This window comes from Gallinula chloropus (genome assembly GCF_964237585.1).
Source record: "Gallinula chloropus genome assembly, chromosome: 31".
Taxonomy (NCBI): domain Eukaryota; kingdom Metazoa; phylum Chordata; class Aves; order Gruiformes; family Rallidae; genus Gallinula; species Gallinula chloropus.
This window is the reverse complement of record NC_140116.1, coordinates 572,156-599,582: the sequence shown is the minus strand read 5'-3', so window position 1 is coordinate 599,582 and position 27,427 is coordinate 572,156. Positions and strand designations below refer to the sequence as shown.

Genomic DNA, 27,427 nt, shown 5'->3' with positions numbered 1-27,427 from the left:
CTGGGGGCATCAAGCGGTGGGTGAGGGGGGGTCACTGGGCTGAGCGCAGGGGGGCAGTGGGAGGGGGCTGTGCCCGGGGGGGCCGCAGCAGCCCCCCCACCGCTGCCCCCCCCAGCCTGCAGCGTCCTCTACCTGAGCTCGGTGGAGACCGAGTCGCTGACGGGGCCACAGGCCGTGGCCAAGGCCGTGGGCAGCGTCCTGGGGGGCTCCCCCCGGCCCCCCCCCTGCACCGTCCACTTCAAGGTGTCGGCTCAGGGCATCACCCTGACGGACAGCCAGCGCAAGTGAGGCCCCCCCAGCCCCCCCGAACTGCCAGCCCCGGGGTGCCAAAGCTGCCCCCACTTCCCCATCATCCCTGGGGGTCCCCAAAGCCCCCCCATCATCCCTGGGGGTCCCCAAAGCCCCCCCCCCCTCCCCATACCATCATCCCTGGGGGTCCTGAAGCCCCCCCCCCCATCATCCCTGGGGTGCCAAAGCTCCCCCATCATCCCTGAGGTCCCACCCCCCCGGGAAATGGGGGTCCCACCCCCCCCCTCATGCCCTGTGCCCCCCCCAGACTCTTCTTCCGCCGTCACTACCCCGTCAGCCACGTCACCTACTGCAGCACCGACCCCCAGGACCGCAGGTGACAGCAAGGGGGGGCACACATTGGGGGGTGTGTGGGTCACACACATGGGGGGGTTCCCACCTACTAATGACCCCCCCCCCAATGCCTCCCCCCCCCACAGGTGGGCAAACCCCGATGGCACCACCTCTAAGTAAGTACCAGGGGGACCCCCAAGGGGAGGGGGGATGGTACCAGGACCCCCCCAGGGGCTGGGGGACAGGCCCTGGGACCCCCCCCAGCTCTGCCTTGTGTGTGTCCCCCCCCAGGATCTTCGGCTTCGTGGCCAAGAAGGCGGGGGGGGCGGGGGGCAACGCCTGCCACCTCTTCGCCGAGCTGGACCCCGAGCAGCCGGCCACCGCCATCGTCACCTTCATCACCAAGGTGATGCTGGGCACCCACCGCAAGTGAGGCCCCCCCGGCCCCCCCGAGAGGGGCATGTGGGGGGTGGGGGCTGCTGCACCCCCTGACCCCTGCCCCCGGGCTGTGGGGGGAGCGGGCAGGCGGGGGGGGGCTACGGGCAGACCCCTGGCTGTGCAGATGAAGGGAAATAGAGGGGGTTGGAGGGGGGGGGGAAGGAAAGGGAGCCCAAGGGGTGCCCCCCCCCCCCCTTTTTGGGGTGGGGGGGCTGGTGGCAATAAAGCAAAGTCTATTTTTGTGTAAGAAAGGTTTATATGAGCTTTAGTCAGACGTCTCTAATATATATATATAATGTGGGGGGCGCGGAGCTGTACGGGGGGGCACGGACCCCCCCACGTCCCACCATGTGCAAATGGCAACAGAGAAACCAGAACCGCCTCCAGGCTCCTTCTTTCTGCGCCAAACCCAGGGGGGGCCCAGCCCGGCCCCTCTGCCCCCCCCCCCCCCACCCCACTGCCCCACATGCAGGGGGGGCCCAGCGTGGGGGAAAGGGGCGCAGCCCCCCCACCCCCCAGGGTGGGTGGGGAGGGGGTGAGGGGGGGTTACATTCACGAGGTGGGGGGGGGACAGTGAGACCATGGATTTGGGGGGGGGGGAATGACCCTTAATTTGGTGTGTGCCCCCCCCCCGCCCCAGGACCAGGGGGGGAAGTGGGGGGCAGTGGGGTGGGGGGGCTGCCTGTGGATGCAGCCCCCCCTGTAACAGAACACTGGGGGGGGTGGGGGGGAAAGGCCTTAAAGTGCTGGGGGTGGTGGGAGGAGGTGGGGGGGGCTGGCAGGGTGGGGGTACCCCCCCGTGCCCCCCCCTAACCGCTGAGGGGGTGCAGGTCGACCTTGACCTTCTCGCCGCTGCTGAGCATCCCCACGGTGGGGAAATACCCCCCCGGGGGCACCACCGCCTCCTTCTTCCCAATGATCTTCCCGTTGCGGGTGAAGAAAACCTGGGGGGGGTAAATGTGGAGGGGGGGGGTCAGGACATCCCCCCCCACCCCCCCCAATCCCTGGAGGGGGAGTTCATACCCCCCCTTCCTTTGGGAGGGGGAGCACAGGGCTGGCAGTGCTGCTGGGGGGTGAAGGGGGGGTCTGGGGGGGGGGCTCAGCGCTGTGTCTGTGCCCCCCCCTCACCCCGGGGGGGTCCTTACCACCACCTTCTTGCCCTCGTGCTCCTGCTCCATCTCCTCCCCGTCGTCTTCCTCCTCCTCCTCCTCCTCCTCCTGGTGCAGGTACATCACGTTCCTCACGGGTTTGGGCTTCACCTCCGCGGTGTCGCAGGTGTCATCGCTCTCACCTGGGGGGGTGACGTCACAGGGGGCCATGACGTCACTGCCAGCCCCCCCCAGGGTGCTGAGCTGCAGGGGGGGGTCCCCAGCCATCCCCCCAGGGGTGCTGAGCTGCAGGGGGGGGTCCCCAGCCATCCCCCCAGGGGTGCTGAGCTGCAGGGGGGGTCCCAGCCATCCTCCCAGGGGTGCTGAGCTGCAGGGGGGTCCCAGCCATCCCCCCCGGGGTGCTGAGCTGTGGGGGGGGTCCCAGCCATCCTCCTAGGGGTGCTGAGCTGCAGGGGGGGGTCCCCAGCCATCCCCCCCGGGGTGCTGAGCTGTGGGGGGGTCCCCAGCCATCCCCCCCACCCCGTACCTTCGCTGTCCAGGATGTAGTCGCGGGGGAACATGATGCCGCAGCCCATGATGTCACCCTTGTAGCACCGGGGGCCAAAGGGGTCGCCCACCCCGCTGCCGTGGAAGATCTTCCCATCATCTGAGGGGGGGAATGTCACAGGGACCCCCCCACAGGGCTGGGACCCCCCCCCATATTCCCCGTTCCCACTCCACAGGGCTGTGTCCCTTGTCCCCCCTCCCCAAGTGGGGTAACGGGGCTTCCGTGAGGAGGAGGAGGATGAAGGCTGGGGGGTGGAAGCATCGGGGGGGGGGGGGGTGGAAGCACCAGTGTGTGGTACTTTGGGGGGTGAGCGGGGGGGAATCCCCCGGGGGGGTCTGAGTGGGGGTCCCCACGCTCAGGCAGCTCACCTGCGTGATAGGCCACCGAGCCCCTGCTCCAGCCGGGGTGCCGGTTCTTGGGGTAATCCTGGGGACAGCGGGAAGAGGAGGGGATGGGGGGGATGAAGGCTGGGGGGGGATGGAGGCTGGGGGGGGATGGAGGCTGGGGGGGGATGGAGGCTGGGGGGGGGATGAAGGAACAGGGAGGGGTATGAATGCTCGGGGGGGGGATAACAAAGCCTTGGGGGGGTAACAAAGCCCCAGGGGGGTTAATGAAGCCCTGGGGGGGTAACGAAGCCCTGGGGGGGGGATAACAAAGCCTCAGGGGGTTTAATGAAGTGTCAGGGGTGTTAATGAAGCCCTGGGGGGGGTCAATGAAGCCCGGGAGGGGGGTAATGAAGCCCAGGGGGGGTGTCAATGAAGCCCCAGGGGAGTTAATGAAGCCCCGGGGGGGTTAATGAAGCCCTGGGGGGGGTCAATGAAGCCCCGGGGGGGTCAGGAAGCCCCGGGGGGGTCAGGGAGCCCCGGGGGGGGTCAGTGAAGCCCTGGGGGGGGTCAATGAAGCCCCGGGGGGGTAACAAAGCCTCGGGGGGTGTCAATGAAGCCCCGGGGGGGTCAGGAAGCCCCGGGGGGGGGTCAGGAAGCCCCGGGGGGGTGTCAATGAAGCCCGGGGGGTGTCAATGAAGCCCGGGGGGGTCAGTGAAGCCCGGGGGGGTCAGGGAGCCCCGGGGGGGGTCAGGGAGCCCTTGGGGGATTAATGAAGTCCCGGGGGGGGGGGTAACAAAGCCCTGGGGGGTCAGTGAAGCCCCGGGGGGGGTCAGTGAAGCCCCGGGGGGGGTCAGGCAGCCCCGGGGGGGTCAGGCAGCCCCCAGCCCTCACCCTGCGCGCCAGCCCCAGCGCGATGTAGCACTTCTCGCCCGGGTCCACGATCTCCACCTCGAAGTAGTGGCTGCGCGTGCTGAGCGGGCGGCGAGCCTGCGCCAGCCCCACGTCCACGATGCTCTTCCCTTTGCCCACGTACTCCAGCAGCTGGGGGCACGGGGGGGGGTAAAACACACACAGGGGTGGGGGCACCCTGCCTCCCCAGGGCACAGCGGGATGGGCTGGGGGGATGCAGAGGGTGGGGAGGGGGTGGGAAGTGGGGGGGGTTGTGTGTTGAAGCTGGGGGGGCACCTCGAATTTGGGGGGGGAACACACAAATATGAGGGATGTGCCCCCCCCGCCATGTCCCACACTGGGAGGGGGGGGTCAAGAGCCCCCCCTCGCTGCAGCAGAGACAGGAAGCGGGGGGAGCAGAGGGGGGGCTGTTTACACTGCTGAGGTCAGGCTGGGCCTGTGCCCACATTCCTGCCCCCCCGCAGCACCCCCAGCTTGGGGGGGCTGGAAAAGCAGCTTTTTAGAGCAGCAAAACATCCCCTTTCCCCCCCCAAAAAGGGGCAGGAAAGGGAGGGACGGCTGGGGGGGGGGAGTGGAATAGGGGTGCCCCCCATAGCACCCCAGTAAAGCTGGGGGGGTAGAGCCCCCCCCCTCCTCCTCCCCTGAAAAGGAATGATTGAAAAATGTGGGGGAGGATGAGAATGAGCTGAGTCAGAAGCTGAACTGGGGCTGGGGGGAGGAACTGGGAGGGGGCTGGGCATTATGGGGACACCCCCTGTGAGGAATTACGGGGGGGGAAACTGAGGCACGGAGGGGAGCTCAGACACTGGGGGGGGTGTGTGTGAACTGAGGCACAACACTGTGGGGAAACTGAGGCACTGAGGTGGCACCTGCCCCCTCCCCAAGCAGCCAGGGCTGAGGGTCCAGCCCCCCCATTTTTTTGGGGTGCAGGTGGGGGGGGAGGGTCTGCCCCTGTGCGGGGGTGCAGGGGGGGGGAGGGTCTGCCCCTGTGCGGGGGGTCGGCCGGGGGTCTCACCGTGCCGCAGAGCCGCACGTCGTGCAGCCGCCCCCACTCCTCCTCGTGGCTGTCCACCATCATGGCGCTGTCGTCCTCCTCGGCGCCCAGCTCCGCGTGCAGGTGCAGCCGCACCTCCTCCCCCAGCGAGTGCATCCCCACGGCCGGGAACAGCCCCTCGGGGCACAGCCGCAGCGCTGTGGAGCCCACCTGGGGGGCAGGGGGGGTGTGAGGGGAGGGGGGGCTGGGAACAGCCCCTCGGGGCACAGCCGCAGGGCTGTGGAGCCCACCTGGGGGGCAGGGGGGGCTTAGGGGGGTGAGGGACCAGGAACAGCCCCTCGGGGCACAGCCGCAGCGCTGTGGAGCCCACCTGGGGGGCAGGGGGGGTGAGGGGGGGGCTGAGGGCCTGAGGGCACTGGCAAGTGGTGTGTGTGTGGGGGGGTTGTGGGAGGGGGATGCCCACCTGGGGGGCAGAGGGTGAGGGGGGAGGATGGGAAGGAGTGTGGGGGGGCAGAAGGGGGTGACGGAGGGGGGATGCTCACCTGAGCAGTTGGGGGCTGTGAAGGCGTGGGGGGGTCAGGGAGGGGGTGTGGGGGTCGGGGTGTTGGGGGGTGTGGGGGGGGTTGGGAGGGGGTGTGAGGGGGTCGGGAGGGGGTGTGGGGGTGTGAGGGAGGGGCTCAGGGGGCCGGGTGCCCACCCTCTTGCCGTTCTTGGTGAAGAAGATCTGTGCCGTCTGCACCTCGAAGGACCCCAGCTCGATGCCGCAGCCGATGCGGTCGCCGGAGCTGCACTTGGTGCCGAACTGCCGCCCCTTGGCCCTGCCGCTGTACAGCCTGGGCAGGGGGGCGGGGGGCGGGGGGCAGGGGGGGGCACGGGGGGCACGGGGGTGAGCATGGCGGGGGCACAGCCACACCCTGTCCCCAGGCTGCTCCAGAGCACACCAGCACCCCCTAAAAACCTGCCCCAGTGTCACCAGCCATGGCCTGGCAGCCCCCCAAGTGACCCCCCCCAAGACCCCAATGACTCCCCCCAAGACCCCAAAGACCCCTCCCAGGCCCCAGTGACCCCCACCAGGCCCCCAATAACTCACCCCAAGACCCCAAAGACTCTCCCCAAGACCCCAAAGACCCCTCCCAAGGCCCCAGTGACCCCTCTAAGGCCCCAGTGACCCCCCCCAAGACCCCAGTGACCCCCCCCAAGGCCCCAGTGACCCCCCCCAAGGCCCCAGTGACCCCTCTCAAGCCCCCAGTGACCCCCCCCAAGCCCTGCTGACCCCCCCCAGCCCGGTGCCCCCAGACTCACTTGCCGTCATCGGCATGGTAGGCCACGGAGTCGGGCAGCCAGCCGGGCTGGTGGTCCAGGCTGTAGTACTGCGGCACCAGCCCCACGGCGATGGTGCCCCGCACGCCGCTGTCCACGATGGACACCTGGGGACCCAGCCCGGGACCCCCGTCACCCCGCGCACCCCCCCCACAGCCCCCCGCCCCTCAGCGCGGCCGCTCCACGTTCACCCCCCCAGTAGTTGTGTCGCCCCCTCCCCAGCCTCCCCCCAGCCCCAAAACTGCCCCCCACCCCCCCCTCCCCAGTTTGGTGCTGCCCAGGGGTTGGTCTGCGTGTCCCCCCCATTTGGGGCTGCCCAGGGGTCTGCGTGTCCCCCCCTATCTGGGGCTGCCCAGGGTTCTGTGTGTGTCCCCAGTTTGGGGCTGCCCAGGGGTCTGCATGTCCCCCCCCCATTAGGGGCTGCCCAGGGGTCTGCGTGTGTCCCCAGTTTGGGGCTGCCCAGGGGTCTGCGTGTCCCCCCCCCATTTGGGGCTGCCCAGGGGTCTGTGTGTGTCCCCAGTTTGGGGCTGCTCAGGGGTCTGCGTGTGTCCCCAGTTTGGGGCTGCCCAGGGGTCTGCGTGTGTCCCCAGTTTGGGGCTGCTCAGGGGTCTGCGTGTGTCCCCAGTTTGGGGCTGCCCAGGGGTCTGTGTGTGTCCCCAGTTTGGGGCTGCTCAGGGGTCTGCGTGTGTCCCCAGTTTGGGGCTGCCCAGGGGTCTGCGTGTGTCCCCAGTTTCGGGCTGACCCCCCCCCAGGGCCGGGTCTCACCTCGAAGTAGTTGTTGTCCCTGGTGAGGGGCCGGGGGGCCACGTAGCAGCCGACCTCTCCGGAGTTCCCGTGGTAACTGGGGGGGGGATGACTCATGAAGCGGGGCTGGGGGTCACCCGTGGGGGTGGGGGTCACCCGGGGGGGTGGGGGTCACCCGGGGGGGGGGTGGGTCACCCGGGGGGGGGGGGGTGGGGGTCACCCGGGGGGGGGGGTGGGTCACCCGTGGGGGTGGGTTACCCGTGGGGGTGAGGGTCACCCGTGGGGGTCACCCGTGGGGGTGGGTTACCCGTGGGGCTGAGGGTCACCCGTGGGGGTGGGGGTCACCCGGGGAGTGAGGGTCACCGGGGGCGGTGGGGTGGGTCACCCGTGGGGGTGAGGGTCACCCGTGGGGGTGAGGGTCACCCGTGGGGGTGGGTTACCCATGGGGGTCACCCGTGGGGCTGAGGGTCACCCGTGGGGGTGGGGGTCACCCGTGGGGGTCACCCGTGGGGGTGGGGGTCACCCGTGGGGGTGAGGGTCACCCGGGGGGGTGGGGGTCACCCGGGGGGGTCACCCGTGGGGGTGGGGGTCACCCGTGGGGGTGGGGTGGGATGGCCCCCCCGCCGCACCTGAGCGTGTCCCCATCCACCAGGATGTGCTTGGCGCGCTCCTGGTAGCGCACGGCCCGGACCTCCCGGATCTCGCGGATGCGGCGCCGCCAGTTGAGGAACCTGTAGTGCAGGTTCAGGTCATCCATGGCGAGGGGAAACCTGCGGGGGGCACGGGGGGGCACAGGGCAGTCAGACCCCCGGGACCCCGCCCTGCCCCGCTCCCTGCTGTGTGTCCCCCCCCCAGCACCCCGGGGCCGGGCTGGCTCCGCACCCCCCGCCCGCCGCGCTCAGCCCCCACCCCGCCGCCCCGCACGGGGGGGGGGAGACACCCTGTGCCCCGACCCCCCCTCGCAGCCCCCCCACCCCTCAGCGTGGCTGCTCCATGTTCAACCCCCAACAGTCGCGTCGCCCCCTCCCCAGCGCCCCCCAGACCCAAAACCGCCGCCCCCTTTCCCCGCAGCCCCCCCAGCGCCGCCCCCGCCCCAAACCCGCCCCCCCCGCTCCCCGCAGCCCCCCCAGCGCCGCCCCCGCCCCAAACCCGCCCCCCCCATCCCCAAAATCGCCCCCCCCGCTCCCCGCAGCCCCCCCAGCGCCGCCCCCGGCCCAAACCCGCCCCCCCCCCCCCCCCCCCCCATCCCAAACCCGCCCCCCCCCCGCTCCCCGCAGCCCCCCCAGCGCCGCCCCCGGCCCAAACCCGCCCCCCCGGCCCCCCCCATCCCCAAACCCACCCCCCCTGTCGCCCCCATCCCCAAACCCGCCCGGCCCCGCAGCCCCCCCAGCGCCGCCCCCGCCCCCCACAGCCGGGCCGCCCCCGCCAAGCGCCCCCCTCCACCCCGACACGCGGCCTCCCCCCTCCTCGGGCCGCCCCCCGCCGCCCTCACCGGCCCGGCCCCGCCCGCCCCCTCCATGGGCTCCGCTCCGGCCGCTCCGGCTCCGGCCCCGCCGCCCGCACTCACATCCGGGTCCCGCGCTTCCGCCCGCCTCCTCCCCCCGCCCCTCCGCGCCGCCGCCGACCAATCGCCGCCCGGCACGCTGCGATTGACTTCTCGGTTAGCCAATGGAAGGTCGGGGAAGAAGACGGAGGCGGAGGCCGCGCGGGAGGGAGATGTGTGCGAGGACGGGAGCGGAGCGTGAGGGAGACAGAGAGCGCCATGCGGGGAGAGCGCCCCCTGCGGGAGCGGCGGGCAGCTGCGGGCGGCGCGCGGGGGCTGTGGGGCGGGGGGCACGGGGGGCACGGGGGGCACTGGGGTTACGGGGGAACTGGGGTAACTGGGGGCACTGGGGTAACTGGGGGCACTGGGGTTACGGGGGGCTGGGGGACCGGGGTAACTGGGGAGATCGGGGGGCTGGGGGCACTGGGGTTACGGGGGGACTGGGGTAACTGGGGGCACTGGTGGGCTCGGGGGACTGGGGGGATCGGGGCACTGGGGTTACGGGGGGCTGGGGGACTGGGGTAACTGGGGAGATCGGGGAACTGGGGGCACTGGGGGCACCGTGGGGACTGGAAGGACCGGAGGGACCGGGGATACTGGGAGGACTGGGAGAGCCGGGGGGACCCTGAGGACCGGGGGAGCGGGGGAGCGGGGCGTGCCCTGGGGTTACTGGGGTTACTGGGGTTACTGGGGACGCCCCAAACCACGCCCCCCTCCCCCCGCAAACGGCTCCGATTTTCCGGCGGGAAGGAGCGGCCACGCCCCGCGCGGGACGGAGCGGAACGGGCACGGTGAGGGGCGCCGGGGGCGTGGGGGGGGCGTGGGGGGGGCGGTGCGGGGGTCCCGGCGTGATGGGGGCACGGGGGGAGCACCCGGGGGGCACGGGGGGAGCACCCGGGGGTCACGGGGGGTTCCCCGGCCCGCGGCTGAGGAGGGGTCCGGCCTCGTGGCGGATGCTGCGCGGGGCGCGAATGGCGGGGGCGGGGCTGGGGGGACGGGGGGATGGGGGGACGGGGGGACGGGGGGACGGGGGGATGGAAGGACGGGGGGACGGGCCCCCATCCCGGCTGCACGAGCCCCTCCCTGCGGGACAGACCCCCGCGCTCTGCCCTCGCCGCACCGTCTGACGTCACCACCGCCAACGTCCCATGACGTCAGCGGCCCCGATGAGCCGGGGGCGCTTCCCCCGCTCTTCCTCCTCCCGTCCCTCCTTCCGCCCAGTTAGGGCACCGGAGCAGCTGGGAGCGCGGTGGGAAACCCAGCGGAGAAGCTGGGAACGGGACCCGGTGAGGAGCCGAGCGGGGACACCGGGACACCCGGCAGCCGAAACCCCGCCCGTGCCCCTCGGCGCCGTCCCGGCGGCACCCGAGTCGGCCCCTGGGCCTCTCCCCACACCCATGGGGAGGGGGTCGCGTCCCCCCTGGGGAAGCACCCCCAGCACACGGGACGGGGCAGCGGGGGGCTCAGGGGGCACCAGGCTGGGTGACCCCAGCATGGGGCAGCCGGATGATCCATCGGGATCCGGTTTGGCTGGAGAACAGCCGATAAATGAGGGATTTAACGAGCCCGGTGTTAATTGTCTAATGACCCCGCAGCAATAAACGAGGCGCCGTTTATTCCGGGGGGGGGGGTGAGACGGGTTTGCCCACAGCGCTAATTAATGGCTGATAATTGCTGATCAGCCTTATGGGGAGGGGGCACTGGGAGGGGGAGACATTCCAGCCCTGTGGATGACTGGGGGGCACTGTGGGGTGTGGGGGCAGCCATCGTTGGGGTGAGTTTGGGGCTGGGACCCCACCCCACGGCTGGCTGTGAGGGTCGGGGGGGGACACCCCGGGTCCTGCAGCGGGTGGGGGGTGGGATGGACAGACAGACAACGGTCTGGTCTCGTGGCAGGCAGGAAAAGCCCTGGGGAACCCCTGGGGGGTGTCTCAGGACCACAGGTCTGACGGTTGCCCCCCCCCCAGGTGCGATGGCGCAGGGGGAGCGGGAGACGCTGCTGGCGGTGCAGCAGGCGCTGCCCGAGGAGCAGTTCCAGAGCCTCAAGTACCTGCTGGAGGATCGGATCCCGCTGGGGCAGCTGCGCCCCGCCACGCGCCCCGAGCTCTGCCGCCTCCTGCTCCAGCGCTTCCCCGGCCGGGCCCTGCACGTCACCGCCCAGCTGCTCCGCCAGATCGCTCGCCACGACCTCATCCGGCACCACCAGCTCCCTGGGGAGGGGGGCGAGACCCCCGGGGAGGGGGGCGAGGCGGGGGGCTCTCCCGCTCCCTCGGGATGCGGGGAAGGGACGGGCTGTCCACCCGTCTCGCCGCCGCCGGCCTCCCCCTCGCTGCCCGCGCGTCCCCGGCGCTTGACGGAGAAGGATTTGATCCAAATAGCCCAGAGACTGGGGAAGGAATGGCAGGAGGTGGGAATAGGATGCCTGGGGCTGGAGAGGAGCCGGCTGGACCAGATCCAGGAGGAAAACCCCCGGAACGTCACCATGCAGAGCTTCGAGATGCTGCGGGAGTGGCGGCGGCGCGAGAAGGGGGAGGCCACGGCCCCGCGGCTCCGCGCCTGCCTGGCGCCCGCCCGCCTGGACCCCGAGCTGCTCGACCTCCTCCAGAGCTTGCAGGGGGACTGAGGGGTTTGGGGGTGGGGGGGCTGCCTGGTCCTGTTCCCCCTTCCCCTGTTGCTCGTTGTTTTGGGGAGGGACAGGGCAGAGTAAAAGGTTTTTATTCCAGCCAGGGGCTGCTGGTGGGGTGGGGGTGCCAAGCCCTGCCCGCCTTCACTCCGGATTCGAGGGGGGGAAAGCGGGTGCTGCTCCTCTTCCTCAGCTCTGGGAGGAGGGGAGAGGGCTCAGTGTGTCCCCCCCGCCCCCCCAGGGTCCTCACAGATCCCGCCCCAGCCTCTCGATCTCATCCAGGAAGAAATCCAGGTCGTGCCTGGTGACAAGGGGGCTGGTGACGATCTGGCGGAAGAAGTTGACCCTGTCGCCGTGGGGCTGGTAGCTCACCATCATGGAGCCCTTCCTCATCATCCTCTCCTTGATGGCGGGGGCCACCTGCGCCGCGCCGGGGAGAGGGGGGATGGCGTCACCCCGGGGGGTTCGGGGAGCAGGGGGTGGGTTGGGGTTGGAGGTTTTGGGGGGAAGGGGCAGACCCTGCCCTCACCTTCCCCAGCCTCTGCCAGTAATCGGGGGAGCCCTCCCTGCCCCGCAGGCTGGGGGGCACGAACCAGAAGCAGAGGTTGATGAACTCTGGCTGTGGGAGGAAGAGGAGGAAGAGGAGGGAAGTGACTGTGACCCCCCCAACGAGCCCTTGACCCCACGGGTGGGGCACTGGTTTGCTCCCCACCCCCATTTCAGGGGATAGACACCTCAGGGTAGGGGGTTCCGCTCCCCAGGGGGCTCAGAAGTGCCGGGGGGTGTTACAAAGGGGGGGAACGCGCTGTAAATCCCACCCCCCAGCCGCAGTGCAGCCCAGCTGTACCTCCAGCACCAGCTGGAAGCCGTCCCTCCTCTTCACCTCCTCAGCCAGGTACCTGGGGAGGAAGGAGAGCGTGAAGCCCTGGAGCGGGGGGAGATGGGGGTGGGGGGTGGGGGTGTCCCCCAGCCCTGGGGCTCACCGGGTGAAGGCGAAGGCCCGTTCCACGCGCCGTGCCAGCCCCGTGGTGCCGGCAGCTTTCCAGAGCAGCCAGAGCTTCAGGCAGTCCACGCGCCGGCCGCACTGCGCGGTCTTGTCCCCCGTGTCGTACGTGACGTCGTAGAACTTGTCGGGCTGGAACAGGTACGTGGCGCCGGCCCCGAAGCAGCGCTGGAGGAGACCCTGGGGAGAGGGGGATAGAGTCAGAGAGACTGGGCTGGGCTGGGAGGGACCCCAAGGGTCCCAGAGCTCCAACCCCCTGCCACAGGCAGGGACACCAACCTCCAGGCCTGGAGCTACACAAGGTTGCCCAGGGCCCCAGCCAACCTGGCCTTGGACACCCCCAGGGATGGATGGGGCACCCACCCCCTCTCTGGGCAGCCCCTTCCAGCCCCTCACCACTCCCTCTGCAAAGAACTTCCCCTCAGTCTCTCCTCTCCCCCTTCCCTCCTCCAGCTTCACCCCAGCCCCTTGTCCTGCCAGTCTCTGCCCTTTAACAAGCTGATTCCCCTCCTGTTCCTGGGGTCCCTTCAGGGACGGGAAGGCTGCAGTGAGGTCCCCCCACAGCCTTCTCTTCTCCAGGCTGACCCAGCCCAGCTCCCTCAGCCTCTCTCCGTAGGGGAGCTGCTCCAGCCCTCTGAGCATCCCCGGGGCTCCTCTGACCCCTCTCCACCAGTCCCACATCTTCCTTGTACTGGGTCCCCAGCTCTGGACACAGGACTCCAGTTGGGGCCTCACAGGTGACACCCCCTGTGTGTGTGTCCCCAAAACCCCGGGGGGTGGAGGGCAGAGGGGCTGTGGGACGTACGGAGGTGTCGCGGAGCAGGAAGGCTGAACACTGCAGTCCCACCGTCAGCATCTTGTGGGGGTTCCAGGCCACCGAGTCGGCTCTGCGAGTTTGAGGGGGGTGGGGTGAGCCCCCAGTGTGGGGAGGGGTCCCCCAGTCTTTAAACAGGGAGTTCTGAGCCTGTTTTGCAGGGAGCTCGGGGCTGGGGAGGGTCACTCGCCTCTCGATGCCGGCCAGGAGGTGCCGGTGTTTGGCGGAGAGCAGAGCGCTGCCGCCCCACGCTGCCTGCCGGGCAGGGAGGGGGTCAGAGCCACCACCACCCACACACACCCCCCCCCAGAAAGCCGGGGACCAGCCTGGGGGTCCCACGGGGGGGTGTACGTGTGCCCCCAGCCCCGTTACTCACATCCACGTGGAGCCAGAGGCCGTGGCGCTGGCAGACGTCGGCGATGCTGCCCAGCGGGTCGAAGGCGCCCAGGACGGTGGTGCCGCAGGTGGCACAGACAAAGAAGGGCTCGGCGCCCTGGGGGGGGACATGAGGACAGGGGACGTGGGGGGGGGACAGGGGACCTTGTGGGGGGACAGGGGAGCCCTTTGTGGGTGGCTCTGCCCCAGCACCACTCCCTTCTGCCCCCCACCCTCAGCTCACCTCGGCTTTCGCCCTCTGGATCTCCTTCTCCAGCTCCTCCGGGATCATCTTCCCCCTGAGGGACAAAAGCAAAGGGCAGCGGGGAGAGGAGGGGGAAGCAGAGCTGGAGCAGCCCCGGGAGTGGCCCCCAGAGCAGCACCAGGAGCAGCCCCAAAGCAGCCCCAGGAGCAGCCCCAGGAGCAGCCCTGGAGCAGCCCAGGAGCAGCCCCAGGAGCAGCCCCAGGAGCAGCCCAGGAGCAGCCCTGGAGCAGCCCAGGAGCAGCCCCAGGAGCAGCCCCAGGAGCAGCCCAGGAGCAGCCCCAGGAGCAGCTCTGGAGCAGCCCCAGGAGCAGCACCAGGAGCAGCCCAGGAGCAGCCCTGGAGCAGCCCCGGAGCAGCCCAGGAGCAGCCCAGGAGCAGCCCTGGAGCAGCACTGGGAGCAGCCCAGGAGCAGCCCCAGGAGCAGCCCCGGAGCAGCCCCGGAGCAGCCCCGGAGCAGCCCAGGAGCAGCACTGGGAGCAGCCCCGGGGCAGCCCCGGAGCAGCCCCGGAGCAGCCCAGGAGCAGCACTGGGAGCAGCCCCAGGAGCAGCCCCGGAGCAGCCCCGGAGCAGCCCCCAGCACCCTCACCTCTCGTCGGTGCTGACGAGGTGGACGTTGTCGGTGCCGATGCCCAGGAAGGCGGCTCCTTTCTGCAGGGAGTAGTGGCTCTGAGCAGGGAGAAGATGAAAGGGGGGTCAGCTCTGTGGAGAAGGGGGGCTCCCTGCCCGTCTGCCCCCCTCCCCGCTCAGCACCTCCCGGGAGGTGAAGAGGGCCAGGCGAGGCACAGCCCAGCTGCCCCCGCGCCGGCTCTCCGGGAACCGCTGGAACCGGGCCAGGTTCATGGCGTACATGTTGGACATGGAGCCTCCTGCCAGGGGACAGGGACGGGTGTCACAGCTCAGGGGGGGCACAGGGCTGAGCAGAAGCCGCTGTGGGGCTGGGGGGCGATGGGGGTACCTGGGCAGAAGATGCCGTCGCCACTGCTCCAGCCCACCAGCTCCCGCAGCTTGGCCAGCACCACCTCCTCCATGAGCACGAACACCGGGGCGATCTCGTAGGTGTATCTGCAGGGTGAGGGGGGGGACACACACACAGCACCCATAGGGAGCCCCTCTCACCCCTCCTCCAGGCTCCCCAAAACCTGAGCACCCCAAAATAACCCCACTTAGGGCCACCCCCCCTTTCTGGGGCCGTACTGGCTGGTGTTGAGGGCCTCGGTGATCATGCGTCCCGCCAGCGCGTGGTGGTCCAGGCCGGAGAAGAGCTGGTTGAAGAACCGAGGGTGACCTGGGGGGGCAGAGCAGGGGCAGCGTCGGGGGGCAGCGGCCACCCCCTCGTGCCCCTCTCCCAGGACCCCGTCACCACAGTGACTCAGGCCCTGGGGATGCTGCTGCAAGGGGACAAGTGTCACCCCTGGGAGCAGAGCACTGGGGCTGTGACAAGGACACGAGTGGGGACAGCCCCTGGTCCCACCACCCCAGCCACCAGCTGGGTGGGAAGGCAGCCTTGAACTGGGAGGACCTGGAGCCAAACTGGGAGCGGCAGTGCTCCCAGGCGGTGCTCCCAGTGTTCCCAGTACTCCCAGGCAGTGCTCGCAGGCAGTGCTCCCAGTGCTCCAGGCAATGCTCCCAGTGCTCCCAGGCAGTGCTCCCAGTGCTCCCAGTGCTCCAGGCAATGCTCCCAGTGCTCCCAATGCTCCCAGTGCTCCCAGGCAGTGCTCCCAGTGCTCCAGGCAATGCTCCCAGTGCTCCCAATGCTCCCAGTGCTCCCAGGCAGTGGTCCCAGTGCTCCCAGTGCTCCCAGTGCTCGCAGGCAGTGCTCCCAGTGCTCCCAGTGCTCGCAGGCAGTGGTCCCAGTGCTCCAGGCAGTGCTCCCAGTGCTCCAGGCAGTGCTCCCAGTGCTCCCAGTGCTCCAGGCAGTGCTCCCAGTGCTCCCAGTGCCCGCAGGCAGTGCTCACAGGTTTTGACGCTGTAGCGGATGACGTCCCTGCAGCGCTCCAGCAGCCTCTCCGGAGCCTCCCCGCCGCTCCGCAGCTCCAGGTCCAGCAGCTCCCGCAGCTCCCAGGGCTCCTTCCAGTCACAGACCTGCAGGGAAGCGGAGAGGGGGGGACAGAGACACGCAGGGTGGGGACAGGATCCAGGGACCCCCCCACCCCTTCACCTGGCTGAGGCAGCTCTGGGTGTCACCCACCTTCTCCTTCACGTCCGTCCCCTTGCGCACGGCCTCGTCCAGCAGCACCTGGAACGCTGCCCGCAGGAATTCCTCGCCGGCTGCTCTGTCCAAGCCGGGCTGCTCCAGCGCGCTGCTCTCCGCTGCCCTTCCAGCCCCGGGCAGCTCATCCATGGTGGGGCAGCCGCGGGATCCTCTTCACCCCCTGCCCAGCGCCCTGCCCGTGGGTGGGTGGGAGGGGACGCGCGGCGGGGTGAGGGGCTCCCGGCTCGCTCCCACCGCGGGCAGGCCGGGATTTCCCTCTCGGCCACGTCGTGGCAGAAGGACAAGGGACAAAGTTCGCAGCTGCGAAGAGCGGTTCTTAAAGGAGCACCCAAGGGGAAGGGGGGGTGTCCCCAAGGCTGTGCCCCCACCCTGAGGCGGGGAGGGGCAGGTGACAGGAGGGGGCAGCGTCTCCAGGGCGCTGCGGGAAGAGGGAGGCAGAGTCAGCAGAGAGTGGCCGTCCCCATGTCACCCCCCTCACTGCCCCTACGGCCCAGGGGGCTGCAGGGGGACAGGGACACGCCGTGCCCGGCCGGGGGCTGTGGGGGGATGCTGAGCGCGGCCACCCCCCAGCGCCAGGGCCCCCCCGTCGGGCAGGGGACACAGGACAGGGCCGGAGCTGTCCCGGGGGCAGCCAGGGGTGGGGGAGCCTGTTGCGCTTCCCAGCCGGGCCAGGGCCTGGCGCTGCAGCCAGGGGCAAGAGCCGCCCGGGGGGAGGGTAAATAACGTGTGGGGCAGCAGAACAACCCCCCCGGCTGCCAGGGCGGGACTGACCCCGGGGGCGGCAGGATGGGTAAAAACTCCCCCAGGGGCAACGAGGGGGGACGGGGCTCGCCCCGGGAGGGGCAGAGGGCAAGGGGCGGGCAGGGCGGGCAGGGCGGGCGGCAGGGCCCGGGCTCAGCCTTGGGCTCAGACTCGGGCCCGGGCTGCGGCCCAGCCCAGGCCTCGCCGCCTCCTTCCGCCCCCCGTTTCCATGGCAACCGCCCGACTCCAAGATGGCGTCCCAGCCCTCGGCGTCACCGCGCAGCTCCACGCGTGCGCAGTACAACCCACTTCCTGCCGTTCTCCGCCGGAAGCGCCGACCCGCGGAGGGGAGGGGGAGGGCGGCGGCTTCCGGTTCCGGGTCGGCGGCGGCGGCCGAGGAAGGGGGGGGGCGGCGGGGCCGCGGCTGTTTGTAAACTTGTCGGTGCGGCGGGCGGCGCGGAGCGGAGCGCGGAGGGGCCGCGGCAGGTACGGACCCGCCCTTCCCGCCGGTACCGAGCCCTTGAGGAGAGGCCCGGCCGGCCCGGGCCCGGCGGGGGCCTCCCGCGCGCGCCGCCGCCTCAGCCCCGCCCCCACCGGGCGGCACCGGGCAGCGCGGGGGGGGGAGCGGGGGCGGCGGGGGGCGGGCCCGGCGCGCACGCGCGCTGCGCCCCCACCGGCAGGGGCGGCCCCTCCCCCCCCCCCCCCCCCGCGGGATCACCGCCGGGACCCCCCCCACCCCCCACCCCCCCCCCCCCCACCCCGGGTCGTGGCCCCGGGACCCCCCCGCACGCGCACGGGAGCGCCCCGGGACCCCGCGCCCCGCGTCATCATCGCACCCCCCCTTCCCCCCCCCCCTAACCCCCCCCGCGTCCCCCCGCCCCGCGTCCTCCCGCCCCGGGACCCGCCCCCCCCGCGCTGCCCCCGCCCCGGGATCACCAGCCCCCCGCCCCCACCGTGTCGCCCCCTCCCAACCCCAACCTGACCCGCCACCAGCGTCACCCCCATCTCCCCCCACCTTGCCCCGGGACACCCCCCAAGCCCCCCGCCTTCCCCTGCAAGGTCACCCCCACCTCCCGCAGGACCCCCCCTCCCAAGCCCCCCCCAGCCCCACCCACCCCCCCTCACCCTCACACCCACCCCCCCCTCACCCTCACACCCACCCCCCCCTCACCCTCACATCCCCCCCCTCACCCTCACACCCACCCCCCCCCACCCTCACACCCCCCCCCTCACCCTCACACCCACCCCCCCCTCACCCTCACCCCCACCCCCCTCACCCTCACCCCCACCCCCCCCTCACCCTCACCCCCACCCCCCCTCACCCTCACACCCACCCCCCCCTCACCCTCACCCCCACCCCCCCCTCACCCACCCCCCCCTCACCCTCACACCCACCCCCCCTCACCCTCACACCCACCCCCCCCACCCTCACACCCACCCCCCCTCACCCTCACACCCACCCCCCCTCACCCTCACACCCACCCCCCCCTCACCCACCCCCCCCTCACCCTCACCCCCACCCCTCACCCTCACACCCCCCCCCCTCACACCCACCCCCCTCTCATCCTGCCGCTTCCCCCCCCTCCTCTTTCCCCCCCCCCGCAGGCCAAGACCCGCGGCAGCAGCAGCAGTGGCGACGCCGACGACGACCCAGCTCCCGCCCGGGGGGTGGGCGAGGCGATGTCCCCTCTCTAAGCAGCCGCTGCGGGCAGGAGTCCTGCCGGGGCCCGCCTAGCGCCCAGCAGCAGCCCCCCCGCCCCTGCCCTCCAGGGCCCGCGGAGGAAGCGCCTCGGGATGGCGGCCAAGTGGAGGGTACTGGACGAGCCCGGCACAAAAAAAACAAATGAGTAACTGAACCCACTTTTCTGGTCGATTTAAACTCAAAAATTCCTTTTCCTGGGCGAGAAGTAAGGCTAAGGAATTGTTACAATCCCTTTGTCGAGGACAGACAGACAGACACAAGATGGCTCAGGTAATGAGCCCCCAATTTTTACCCCCCCGTACCCCCCGAAGCTGAGGAGCGGGGAGAAGGGGGGGTGTTTTGGGGAGGGGGGAGGAGGGGAGCGCTCGGCTCCCTCCTCTGCCGGGCCGGTGGGATGGGATGAGGGGGGGGAGTGTGTTTTCCCCCTCCCCCTCCTCTCCTCCCACCGCCCCCTCCCCTCCCTTTCCCCCCCCCCTGCTTCACCCCTCCCGTCCCCCCATCGCTTCCCCGTCCCGGGTTCTGTCCGGAGCCGCTGCAGTTCCGTCCCAGGGATCGTCCCGACTCTCCCGTAGCCGTAAGGTCCTGGGTGGGGCCCCCAAGAGAGGGGGTTTGCCGGGGGGGGGGGGAGGGGGAAGGAGGGGTGGGGGAGGGAGCGGGCAGGAGGAGGGGGGGGGTCTCGTGCCTCCCCGCCCCCCTCCTCTCCCCACTCCCCCCTCCCCTTCCCCGCCGGCCCCTGGGCGGGTTCGGTGCTCCTGGCTCGTCCCCGAAGGGGTTCGGGACTGGGGGGCCGGGGGGGCCGGGGGCTGGGGGGGTCCGCCTGCAGCTCGGCCGCCTCTTCCCGCCCTGTCCCGCAGGCGAGTCTCCTGGCCTGCGAGGGCCTCTCCGGCGTCTGCCTGGTGCCCACCGTGGCCAGCAAGAAGATGATGCCCAAGCAGAGCTCCAAGCAGGGCGAGAGCCGCGACCGGGGCAGCAGCCCCGACGTGCTGGTACGGCCGCTGCGGGCGCGGGGCCCTCGGGGACCCCCCATTCAATCCACTTTTTCCTCCTTTAATCCAGCCATTTCCTTCTTCAGTTCACTTTTTTCCTCCTTCAATCTGTCTTTTTCCTCCTTCAATTCACATTTTTCTTCCTTCAATCTGGTTTTTTCCTCCTTCAATCCACTTTTCCTCCTTTAATCCAGCTATTTCCTCCTTCAGTTCACTTCTTCCTCCCTCAATCTGTCTTTTTCCTCCTCCAATTCACATTTTTCCTCCTTCAATCCAGCTATTTCCTCCTTCAATCTGGTTTTTCCACCTTCAACCTGCTTTTTCCTCTTTCAGTCTGTTTTTTTTCCTTTCAACCTGCTTTTTCCCTTCCTCATCCACTTTTTCCTCCACTCATCCCATTTTTCCCCTCCCCAGTTTCTTTCCTACCTCAACACGATTTTCCCCCCCAGTTTTATTTTTCCCCTTTCGATTCATTTTCTCTCCTTTTCATTTCAGTTTCTTCCTGTTTAATTCAGATTTCCCCCCTTTAATTCCTTTTTTCTCCCCATTTAATTCACTTTTCTCTCTTAAACTGGGTTTTTCCCCCATTTTAATTCATTTTTCCCCCTTGAACTTGGATTTTTCCCCTTTTAATTCAGTTTTTTCCTCTTTAACTTGGATTCTTTTCCCCCTTTAATTCATTTTATGCCTCTTTAGTTCATTCCTTGCCCCTTTAGTTTGTGTTTTCCCCTTTAATCCAGTTCTCCCCTTAATTCGTTTCTGCCCCTCTAACCGGGATGCCCCCCGCCAGCCCCTGACCCGCTCTGCTCCCCAGGCTCTGCGCCAGGACGCTGACAAGTCCCGCGGCCGCAAGGAGGAGGAGGCGGCCGAGCAGCAGCCCAAGAAATCCATGAAAAAGGCAGGTCCCGGGGTCCGGGGGCGGGGGGACACGGAAGGGGGCGGGGGGACCCGGGCAGGGAGGTGGGACCCGGGCAGGGGGGGACGGGACCCGGGCATGGGGGATACCCGGGCAGGGGCGGGGGGAGCCGGGCAGGGGGGATACCCGAGCAGGGGGGTGGGGGGACCCGGGTTGGGGGGGTTACTCGGGCAGGGAGGTGGGACCCGGGCATGGGGGATACCCGGGCAGGGGAGATACCTGGGCAGGGGCGGGGGGAGCCGGGCAGGGGGGGTACCCGGGCAGGGAGGTGGGACCGGGTTGGGGGGGGTACCCGGGTGGGGAGGTGGGACCCGGGCAGGGGGCTGGGGGACCCGGGCAAGGCGAGGGGGACCCGGGCGGGGGGTTACCCGGGCAGGGGTCGGGGTTACCCGGGTGGGGGGTACCCGGCTCTGTCTCTGGGTGGGGGGCGCTGCCCCCGGCTCACCCAGCCCCCCCCGGCCGTGGCAGCGCCGCAAGCGGGTGTCGGGCGCCGAGGGACCGAGCCGCTCGTCCCGCAGAGGATCGCGCCTCGGCAGCCAGGTGAGGAGGAGGAGGAGGAGGAGCAGGAGGAGCAGGAGCAGGAGGAGGAGCAGGAGGAGGGAGGAGGAGGGAGGAGGGAGGGAGGAGGAGGGAGAGGAGCAGGAGGAGGAGGAGGGGAGGAGGAGGAGGAGGGGGAGGAGGATCATCCCCCCACCTCCGGCAGGCGCAGGCGGCGGGGGGGTGGGGCAGGGGACGGTGTCTTTGGGGGGCGGGGAGGGGGGTCGCCCCTCGCCCCCCCGCCTGCCCTCGCTGAGGCCGGGGGGGTTTGCCCCTCCAGGTCGTGGTGATCAAGCAGAACGGCTCCTTCCAGCTGGGCATCCCCAAGAACTTCATCTGCGAGCAGTGCTTCGGCGCCTTCCGCAGCAGCTACCACCTCAAGCGCCACATCCTCATCCACACCGGTGAGACCCCCCCCCGCCGCCCCCCCCGCGGCTGCGGGACTCCGCCCCCACCCGCTCCTTCCGGAACCTTCCAGGGGAGAAGCCTTCGAGTGCGACGTCTGCGACATGCGCTTCATCCAGAAGTACCACCTGGAGCGGCACAAGCGCGTGCACAGCGGGGAGAAGCCCTACCAGTGCGAGCGCTGCATGCAGGTACCCCTGACCCCCCCAACTGCACAGAGACCCCCCAACCACACAGAGACCCCAGGAACCCCCCCCACAACCACACTGACCCCCCCAACCACACAGAGACCCCCCAACCGCACAGAGACCCCCCCAACCACACAGAGACCCCCCACAACCCCAGAGACCCCCCCAACCGCACAGAGACCCCCCCAACCACACAGAGACCCCCCCAACCACACAGAGACCCCCCAACTGCACAGAGACCCCCCCCAACCGCACAGAGACCCCCCAACCGCACAGAGACCCCCCAACCGCACAGAGACCCCCCAACCACACAGAGACCCCCCCCACAACCACACAGAGCCCCCAGAGACCCCCCCAACCACACAGAGACCGCCCCACAACCACACAGAGACCCCCACCACAACCCCAGAGACCCCCAAGACCCCCTCACAACCACACAGACCCCAGAGACCCCCCCACAACCACACAGAGACCCCAGAGACCCCCTCACAACCACACAGACCCCCACCACAACCACACAGACCCCGAGACCCCCCCCCACAACCACACAGAAGACCCCAGAGACCCCCCCACAACCACACTGACCCCCCCAACACACAGAGACCCCCCCAACCACACAGAGACCCCCCCAACCGCACAGAGACCCCCCAACCACACAGAGACCCCCCCACAACCGCACAGAGACCCCCCACAACCACACTGACCCCCCAACCGCACAGAGACCCCCCACAACCCCAGAGACCCCAGAGACCCCCCCCAACCACACAGAGACCCCCCCAACCGCACAGAGACCCCCAACCACACAGAGACCCCCAACTGCACAGAGACCCCCCCAACTGCACAGAGACCCCTCCACAACCACACAGAGACCCCCCCCCCAACCACACTGACCCCCCCAACCACAGAGACCCCCCAACCGCACAGAGACCCCCCAACCGCACAGAGACCCCCCACTGCACAGAGACCCCCCAACCCGCAGAGACCCCCCCACAACCCCAGAGACCCCCCCACAACCACACTGACCCCCCCAACCGCACAGAGACCCCCCCACAACCCCAGAGACCCCCCCACAACCACACAGAGACCCCCCCAACCGCACGGAGACCCCCCAACCGCACAGAGACCCCCCAACACACAGAGACCCCCCCAACCGCACAGAGACCCCCCACAAACCCCAGAGACCCCCCCAACCACACAGAGACCCCCACAACCACACAGAGCCCCAGAGACCCCCCTCACAACCCCACAGAGCCCCCAGAGACCCACACCACAAACCCAGAGCCCCCGGAGACCCCACAGAGACCCCACAGAGTCCCACACCACAACCCCACAGACCCCCAGAGAGCCCCATACCACAACCCCTAGAGCCCCCCCCAAGCTCCCCCAAACCCCCCCACAGCCCCTCCCCAGACCCCAAACCCTCACACCACACCCCCACCCCTATATTTACCCCCCTTCTCCCCCCCCAGAGCTTCTCCAGGACAGACCGGCTGCTGAGACACAAACGAATGTGCCAAGGTTGCCAAACCAAGACCCCCGACTCGCAGCGTGTTGCTTTAGGAGACGAGTATAACGCCCCCCTGCCCCCCCCAGCCCCCCCAGCCCCCCATCCACCCAGCCCCGGTACCAGGACGCCGACGGCAGCTCCGGGGATGGTTCTTTTAAACTTTCCCCTTCCCCTTCCTCCCTCCCTTTGGGGTGTTGTTTTTGGGGTGGGGGGTCCCCTCGCTCCCCCTTTCCCGCCGGGGGGTCAGGGGAAGAGCTGGACTGTGGAGCCAATGGAACCCCCCACCCCCCCCACCCGGGCAGAGTGCAGCTGCCTATAACCCCCCCCCCTTATTTCCCTGCCCCCCCCGCCTCATTTAACCCCCCCATCCCATTCCCTCTTGTTTAATCCCAAATCCTGCCTGCCCCCCCCTCTCAGGAAGGGCTTGGAGCCCCCCCAGCCCGGCCTAAGGCCGGGTCCCAGCCCGCTGCCTCCCGCTCGGCGCTCAGGTAGGAGGGCTGGCAGGGGAGGAGCCGCCTCGAACCCCCTTTTTTTGGGGGGGGGGGAATATTTTGGGGGTTGTTTGGGGGTTTTTAGGAGAAGAAACCCCAGAGAAGAAACCCCAGTGTTGGCTCCGGGGGGGCCCCTCATCTCAACACGTGTCTCTGGAGATTTTGGGGGGGTTCTTTGGGGGTTTCTTCTCTGTTTTTATTGGGGGGGGGGCACTGCCTCAGCACGCCCCCACCCCCGGCTGCAGGGGGGGGCGTCTGCTCAGTAACTTGGTGGGGAAGGGGAGACCCTCCCCCAAACAGCCCCTGAGCTTCACGGGGGGGACACAGAGGAGGTGAGGAGTGGCTACAGAGAGACCCCCCCCGCGCCCCCCCCGCCCCAGCTCCCTTCCTGCAGGGGGGGGAATCCCCCCTGATCCCCCCCCCCAGCCCCCCGATGCCGCAGAAGAGCCGGGGGGTCCAGGGGGCACCGACAGCAGCAGCAGCCCCCCCGCTGCTCCGTGCCCCCCCAGCACAGACTGGTTCTCACGCGGGGCGGGGGGGCAGGTTGGCTGCAGCCCCCTGCCCCCCCCGGCTTGCTGGCGCCTTGTCCCCGGGGTGGGGAATGAAGGGGGGGGGGGGAGTTTGTGCCGTTTCTGTTGATGCCGAGTCGGGACCCCCCCCCCATGCGTGTGGGACACCCCCCCCCTTGTGGGACACCCCCCAATCGGGGGACACCACCCCCCCCCCCCCAGTTGCGGGACCCCCCCCGGCCAGTGATGCTGCAGGAGGAATTTCAGCTCCCAGCACAGAGAGGGGGGGGTGGGGACAGGAGCTGAGCCCCCCCCCAAAAAAAACTCCATCCCCACTGGCCTTTGGTGCCTCCCCGGGATATTTGGGGGGGGGGGGCAGGAAGGGGGGGGGCCGTGGGAAAGCCGGGGGTGCTGACCAGAACAGGAGCGAAACCAGCAGCTGCACAGCGGCCGCACCCAGAGCCCCCCCGCCCCCCCCAACCCACGAGGGGGGTGGAGGGGGAAGGAGGGGGCACAGCACTCCCACCCCACCCCAGCCCCCCTTCCCCCCCCCGGGCTTTGTTTTTTGGGTGGTTTCGTTGCTTTCCTTTGGGTTTCATACACTTCTTTTGCTATGGGGGAGGGGAAGGGTGGGGCGGGGGGGGGGGCAGGGTGCGGTTCCGGCGCGGGGGGGGGCCAGGGTGCGGCCCGGGGGGGGGTGGGGGGGGCAGGATGCGGTCCCGGGGCTGCCCCGTGTCATTTTAACTGTAGTTTTTACTAAGGCCGTCCCAGGTCCCCCCCCCCGCCCCCCCCCCGCAGCGTCGGGCCCCCCCCGCCCCCCCCCCCCGGCCGGTAGGGTTTATTTAAATAAAAATCCTCGGGTTTTGGTTTTTTTCTACCCCGGCGGCGCTTTTATTGGGGGGGGGGGGGGCTCAGCACAGGGAATGGGGGGTAAAAAGGGGGGGTACGGGGGGGCTGTACATGGTGGAGGGGATACAAGGGGGGGGTACATGGGGGGCACACGGGGGGCTGTACAAGGGTTGGGGGGGTACGGGGGGGGTACATTGGGGGGTACATTGGGGTACACAGGAGGGCTGTACACGGGGGGGGTACACGGGGGGGTACATTGGGGGTACACAGGAGGGGCTGTACACGGGGGGGGGTACACAGGAGGGGCTGTACACGGGGGGTCCGGGGGGTCCCCTCACTCCGGGCAGTAGCTGGGGTTGATGGTGGTGGTCGTGGCGCTCTGGAACAGGGGGTTGTTCTGCGGGGACAGGGGGGGCGGTGGGTCCACGGCCCCGGGCTGGGGGGGATGGGGGGGGTTGGGGGGGGGGGTGGGGGAGGGGCCGCTCACCTGCTGCCGCTCCCGCTGGAAGCGCCGGAACTCCCGGCGGTCGTGGAGCTCCAGGACCCCCCGCCAGACCCCCGCGGCCACCAGCCCCGCGCCCGCCAGCGCGCCCACCAGCGCGGCCGCCAGCGCGGCCACCGACCCCACCGCGTCCTCCGCTGCCGCACAACGGGGGGTTAAACGGGACCCCCCAGCAGCCGCGGGGCCCGTGGGCGCGGGACCCCCACGGGGCGTCCCTCGGGGCTCAGGGTGCCCCGGGCAGGGGTCCCGCGGGGCGGGGGGGGCGGGTCCCGCGGGGCACAGGGGCCTTGGGGGGGTAGGGGGGGTGGGGTGATGACCCCGCACTCACCTTCCTCGGCCCAGACGGTCAGTGTCACCGCCCTGTCCTCGTCTCCATCCTCCTCGTCGCCGCCCGCCCCCTCGATGAGGAAGAGGAGGACGCGCCCGTCCTCCGTCTTCTCCCGGCACCAGGCGTGGGGGTCCGGGGGGGCTGCGCTGAGGCGCCGGGGGGTGACGTGGGCACAGACCTGGCTGCAGTTGTCCCGCAGCGGCCCCCGGCCCAGGGCGCTGCAGTCGGCGCAGTCCCTGGGGACCCCCCGGCCCCTGTCAGGGCGCTGGAGCGGCCCCCCCGGCCCCCAGCCCTGTGACCCCCCAGCCCTGTGACCCCCATCCCCGTGACCCCCATCCCCGTGACCCCCCAGCCCTGTGACCCCCCAGCCCTGTGACCCCCAGCCCCGTGACCCCCCATCCCCGTGACCCCCCCATCCCCGTGACCCCCCAGCCCCGTGACCCCCCCAGCTCTGTGACCCCCCCACCCCCCGTGACCCCCCATCCCCGTGACCCCCCAGCCCCGTGACCCCCCCAGCTCTGTGACCCCCCAGCCCCGTGACCCCCCATCCCCGTGACCCCCCATCCCCGTGGCCTCTGACAGCCCCCCCCGTGTCCAGCCCCACAACCCACCCCGTCCTACCCCCATCACCCCCCCAAGCCCGGCCCGCCCATCCCCCGCGCCCCCCGCCCCCCAGACCCCGTTCCCATCGCCTCCCCCAGCCCCCCCCATCCCATCTCCTTCACCCCCCCCAAGTCCCATCCCCCCGCCCGTGCCTCTGTCCCCATTAAACACCCTCCAAGCCCCCCCATCCCATCCCCTCCCATCCCACCCACCCCCGGCCTGTCCCCACACCCCCAGCCCCCCTGTCCCCAGTCCCCCGCCACCCCCCGCCCCGCGCCCGGGGGGGTCTCACCGCAGGCGCTGGCAGGGGGGGCGGCAGGAGGGGCAGCGCTCGCAGAAGGGCCCCGCGTAGCCGGCCCGGCACACGCAGGTCCCGCACACGCAGCTCCCGTGGCCGCTGCACTCCCGCCCCCCCGCAGGCAGCCGCCCCCCCCGAGGGGGCACCCGCAGTCGCTGCCCCGAAACCCGTCCCGGCAGCGGCACGTCCCGCACACGCACTCCCCGCGCTGCGGGCCCTGGAACCGCGCTGGCGTCAGCCGGGCACGACCCCCGGCAACACCCCCCTCGCCCCCAGACCCCCCGAGGGACGGGGCGGGACCCCGGGGACAGGGACGGGGGGCGGGGGCCCAGGGGACAGGACACCCCCGTTGGGATGGGGCCAAGTGACAGGGACAGGACCCCCCCCCCCGCCCCCCCTCCGGGACCTGGGGTCCCCCCGGGAGAGTCAGGGGCATGTGACAGGGATGGGACCCCCAGGGCCGCGCCATGGGGAGGGGACCACCTCCCCTCCCCCCGCCCCGGGATGGGAACCCCGAGACGGGCATCCCCCCCCCAGCCCCCAGCCCCCCGCAGCCCCCCGGGCCCCACCTCCGCAGGGCAGCCCCTCGTGGCGCTCGCAGGAGCCGCTGTCGCACTGGCAGAGGGTCCCCGCTCAGCCCGGGGGGGCACTCGCAGGCCCCGCACACGCAGCGGCCCGCCCGCTGCAGGGGGGGGCGGTGCTGTTGGGGGCCCGGCAGCCCCCCGCCGCCTCCGCCGCCGCCGCCGCCGCCCCCTCGCACTCGCAGCGCCGGCCCCGCCGGTCCCCGGGGCAGCTGGGGGGGCGGGGGGGTGTCAGCAGGGGGGGTGGGGGGGTCAGCCGGGGGGATGGGGGGGTCAGCCGGGGGGATGGGTGGGGGGCAGCTCCACGGACCCCACCCCGACCCCCCCGGCCTCCGCTGCCCTCCCCATACTGCCCCCCCCGGTACCCCAGAGACCCCCCACCCCCCCGGGCACACTCCACCCCCCATCCCACCCCCAGCACTCACCGCGTGCCCCCCCCCCATTCCCCATCCCCCCCCGCACCTGCAGACCCCGCAGTCG

At 70.6% G+C, this 27,427-nt stretch overlaps 6 protein-coding genes across 8 annotated transcripts in view; 3 read left to right on the top strand and 3 right to left on the bottom strand.

Annotated features, from left to right (window-relative positions):
* TNS2 (tensin 2) overlaps nucleotides 1–1,148 on the top strand; it is a gene marked incomplete at its 5' end in the record, with an annotated part of 1,808 nt that extends 660 nt beyond the window's left edge. The window contains 4 exons of the mRNA XM_084277182.1: nucleotides 26–284; nucleotides 557–625; nucleotides 729–758; nucleotides 874–1,148. Of these exons, the coding sequence (XP_084133308.1) occupies nucleotides 26–284; nucleotides 557–625; nucleotides 729–758; nucleotides 874–1,015 (500 nt within the window). The 3' untranslated portion in view covers nucleotides 1,016–1,148. The remainder of the gene's footprint in view (nucleotides 1–25; nucleotides 285–556; nucleotides 626–728; nucleotides 759–873) is intronic.
* A 596-nt stretch (nucleotides 1,149–1,744) lies between these two features.
* On the bottom strand, nucleotides 1,745–8,517 carry SPRYD3 (SPRY domain containing 3). 2 transcript variants are annotated; one of them, XM_084277317.1, is made up of 11 exons: nucleotides 8,462–8,517; nucleotides 7,599–7,739; nucleotides 6,991–7,066; nucleotides 6,208–6,332; nucleotides 5,603–5,738; nucleotides 4,927–5,115; nucleotides 3,894–4,043; nucleotides 3,045–3,102; nucleotides 2,656–2,775; nucleotides 2,166–2,311; nucleotides 1,745–1,964 (listed from the first exon to the last, which is right to left on the bottom strand). In XM_084277317.1, exons 2-11 carry the CDS (start codon nucleotides 7,724–7,726, stop codon nucleotides 1,830–1,832), a joined length of 1,263 nt encoding a protein of 420 aa, XP_084133443.1. In that variant the 5' UTR covers nucleotides 7,727–7,739; nucleotides 8,462–8,517; the 3' UTR covers nucleotides 1,745–1,829. The 2 variants fall into 2 exon arrangements, with proteins under 2 accessions (XP_084133443.1, XP_084133444.1); XM_084277318.1 differs by having other exon boundaries at nucleotides 2,172–2,311.
* A 608-nt stretch (nucleotides 8,518–9,125) lies between these two features.
* LOC311202710 (uncharacterized protein) lies at nucleotides 9,126–11,151 on the top strand. 2 transcript variants are annotated; one of them, XM_084277325.1, is made up of 2 exons: nucleotides 9,126–9,303; nucleotides 10,480–11,151. In XM_084277325.1, exon 2 carries the CDS (start codon nucleotides 10,485–10,487, stop codon nucleotides 11,133–11,135), a length of 651 nt encoding a protein of 216 aa, XP_084133451.1. In that variant the 5' UTR covers nucleotides 9,126–9,303; nucleotides 10,480–10,484; the 3' UTR covers nucleotides 11,136–11,151. The 2 variants fall into 2 exon arrangements, with proteins under 2 accessions (XP_084133451.1, XP_084133452.1); XM_084277326.1 differs by lacking the exon at nucleotides 9,126–9,303 and adding an exon at nucleotides 9,739–9,798.
* A 60-nt stretch (nucleotides 11,152–11,211) lies between these two features.
* CSAD (cysteine sulfinic acid decarboxylase) lies at nucleotides 11,212–16,329 on the bottom strand. Its single transcript, XM_084277309.1, has 14 exons — nucleotides 15,781–16,329; nucleotides 15,548–15,674; nucleotides 14,787–14,877; nucleotides 14,548–14,654; nucleotides 14,343–14,458; nucleotides 14,179–14,258; nucleotides 13,572–13,626; nucleotides 13,329–13,445; nucleotides 13,143–13,207; nucleotides 12,944–13,025; nucleotides 12,119–12,318; nucleotides 11,983–12,034; nucleotides 11,665–11,754; nucleotides 11,212–11,555 (listed from the first exon to the last, which is right to left on the bottom strand). The coding sequence occupies exons 1-14, from the start codon at nucleotides 15,931–15,933 to the stop codon at nucleotides 11,382–11,384; spliced, it is 1,509 nt and encodes a 502-aa protein (XP_084133435.1). The 5' UTR covers nucleotides 15,934–16,329; the 3' UTR covers nucleotides 11,212–11,381.
* A 595-nt stretch (nucleotides 16,330–16,924) lies between these two features.
* Nucleotides 16,925–24,444, top strand: ZNF740 (zinc finger protein 740). The gene is given in 8 exon segments (XM_084277328.1): nucleotides 16,925–17,031; nucleotides 18,151–18,517; nucleotides 19,102–19,233; nucleotides 20,048–20,131; nucleotides 20,618–20,689; nucleotides 20,967–21,173; nucleotides 21,175–21,282; nucleotides 22,749–24,444. Coding segments are annotated over 7 exon segments (969 nt in total). The 5' UTR covers nucleotides 16,925–17,031; nucleotides 18,151–18,508; the 3' UTR covers nucleotides 23,106–24,444.
* A 525-nt stretch (nucleotides 24,445–24,969) lies between these two features.
* ITGB7 (integrin subunit beta 7) lies at nucleotides 24,970–27,423 on the bottom strand (the record flags this gene model as incomplete). The annotated part of the gene is given in 9 exon segments (XM_084277181.1): nucleotides 24,970–25,032; nucleotides 25,123–25,274; nucleotides 25,466–25,701; nucleotides 26,361–26,475; nucleotides 26,478–26,594; nucleotides 26,936–26,996; nucleotides 26,998–27,044; nucleotides 27,047–27,159; nucleotides 27,410–27,423. Coding segments are annotated over 9 exon segments (918 nt in total), but the record flags the coding sequence as incomplete, so codon positions are not given.
* Between the last annotated feature and the right edge of the window lie 4 nt (nucleotides 27,424–27,427).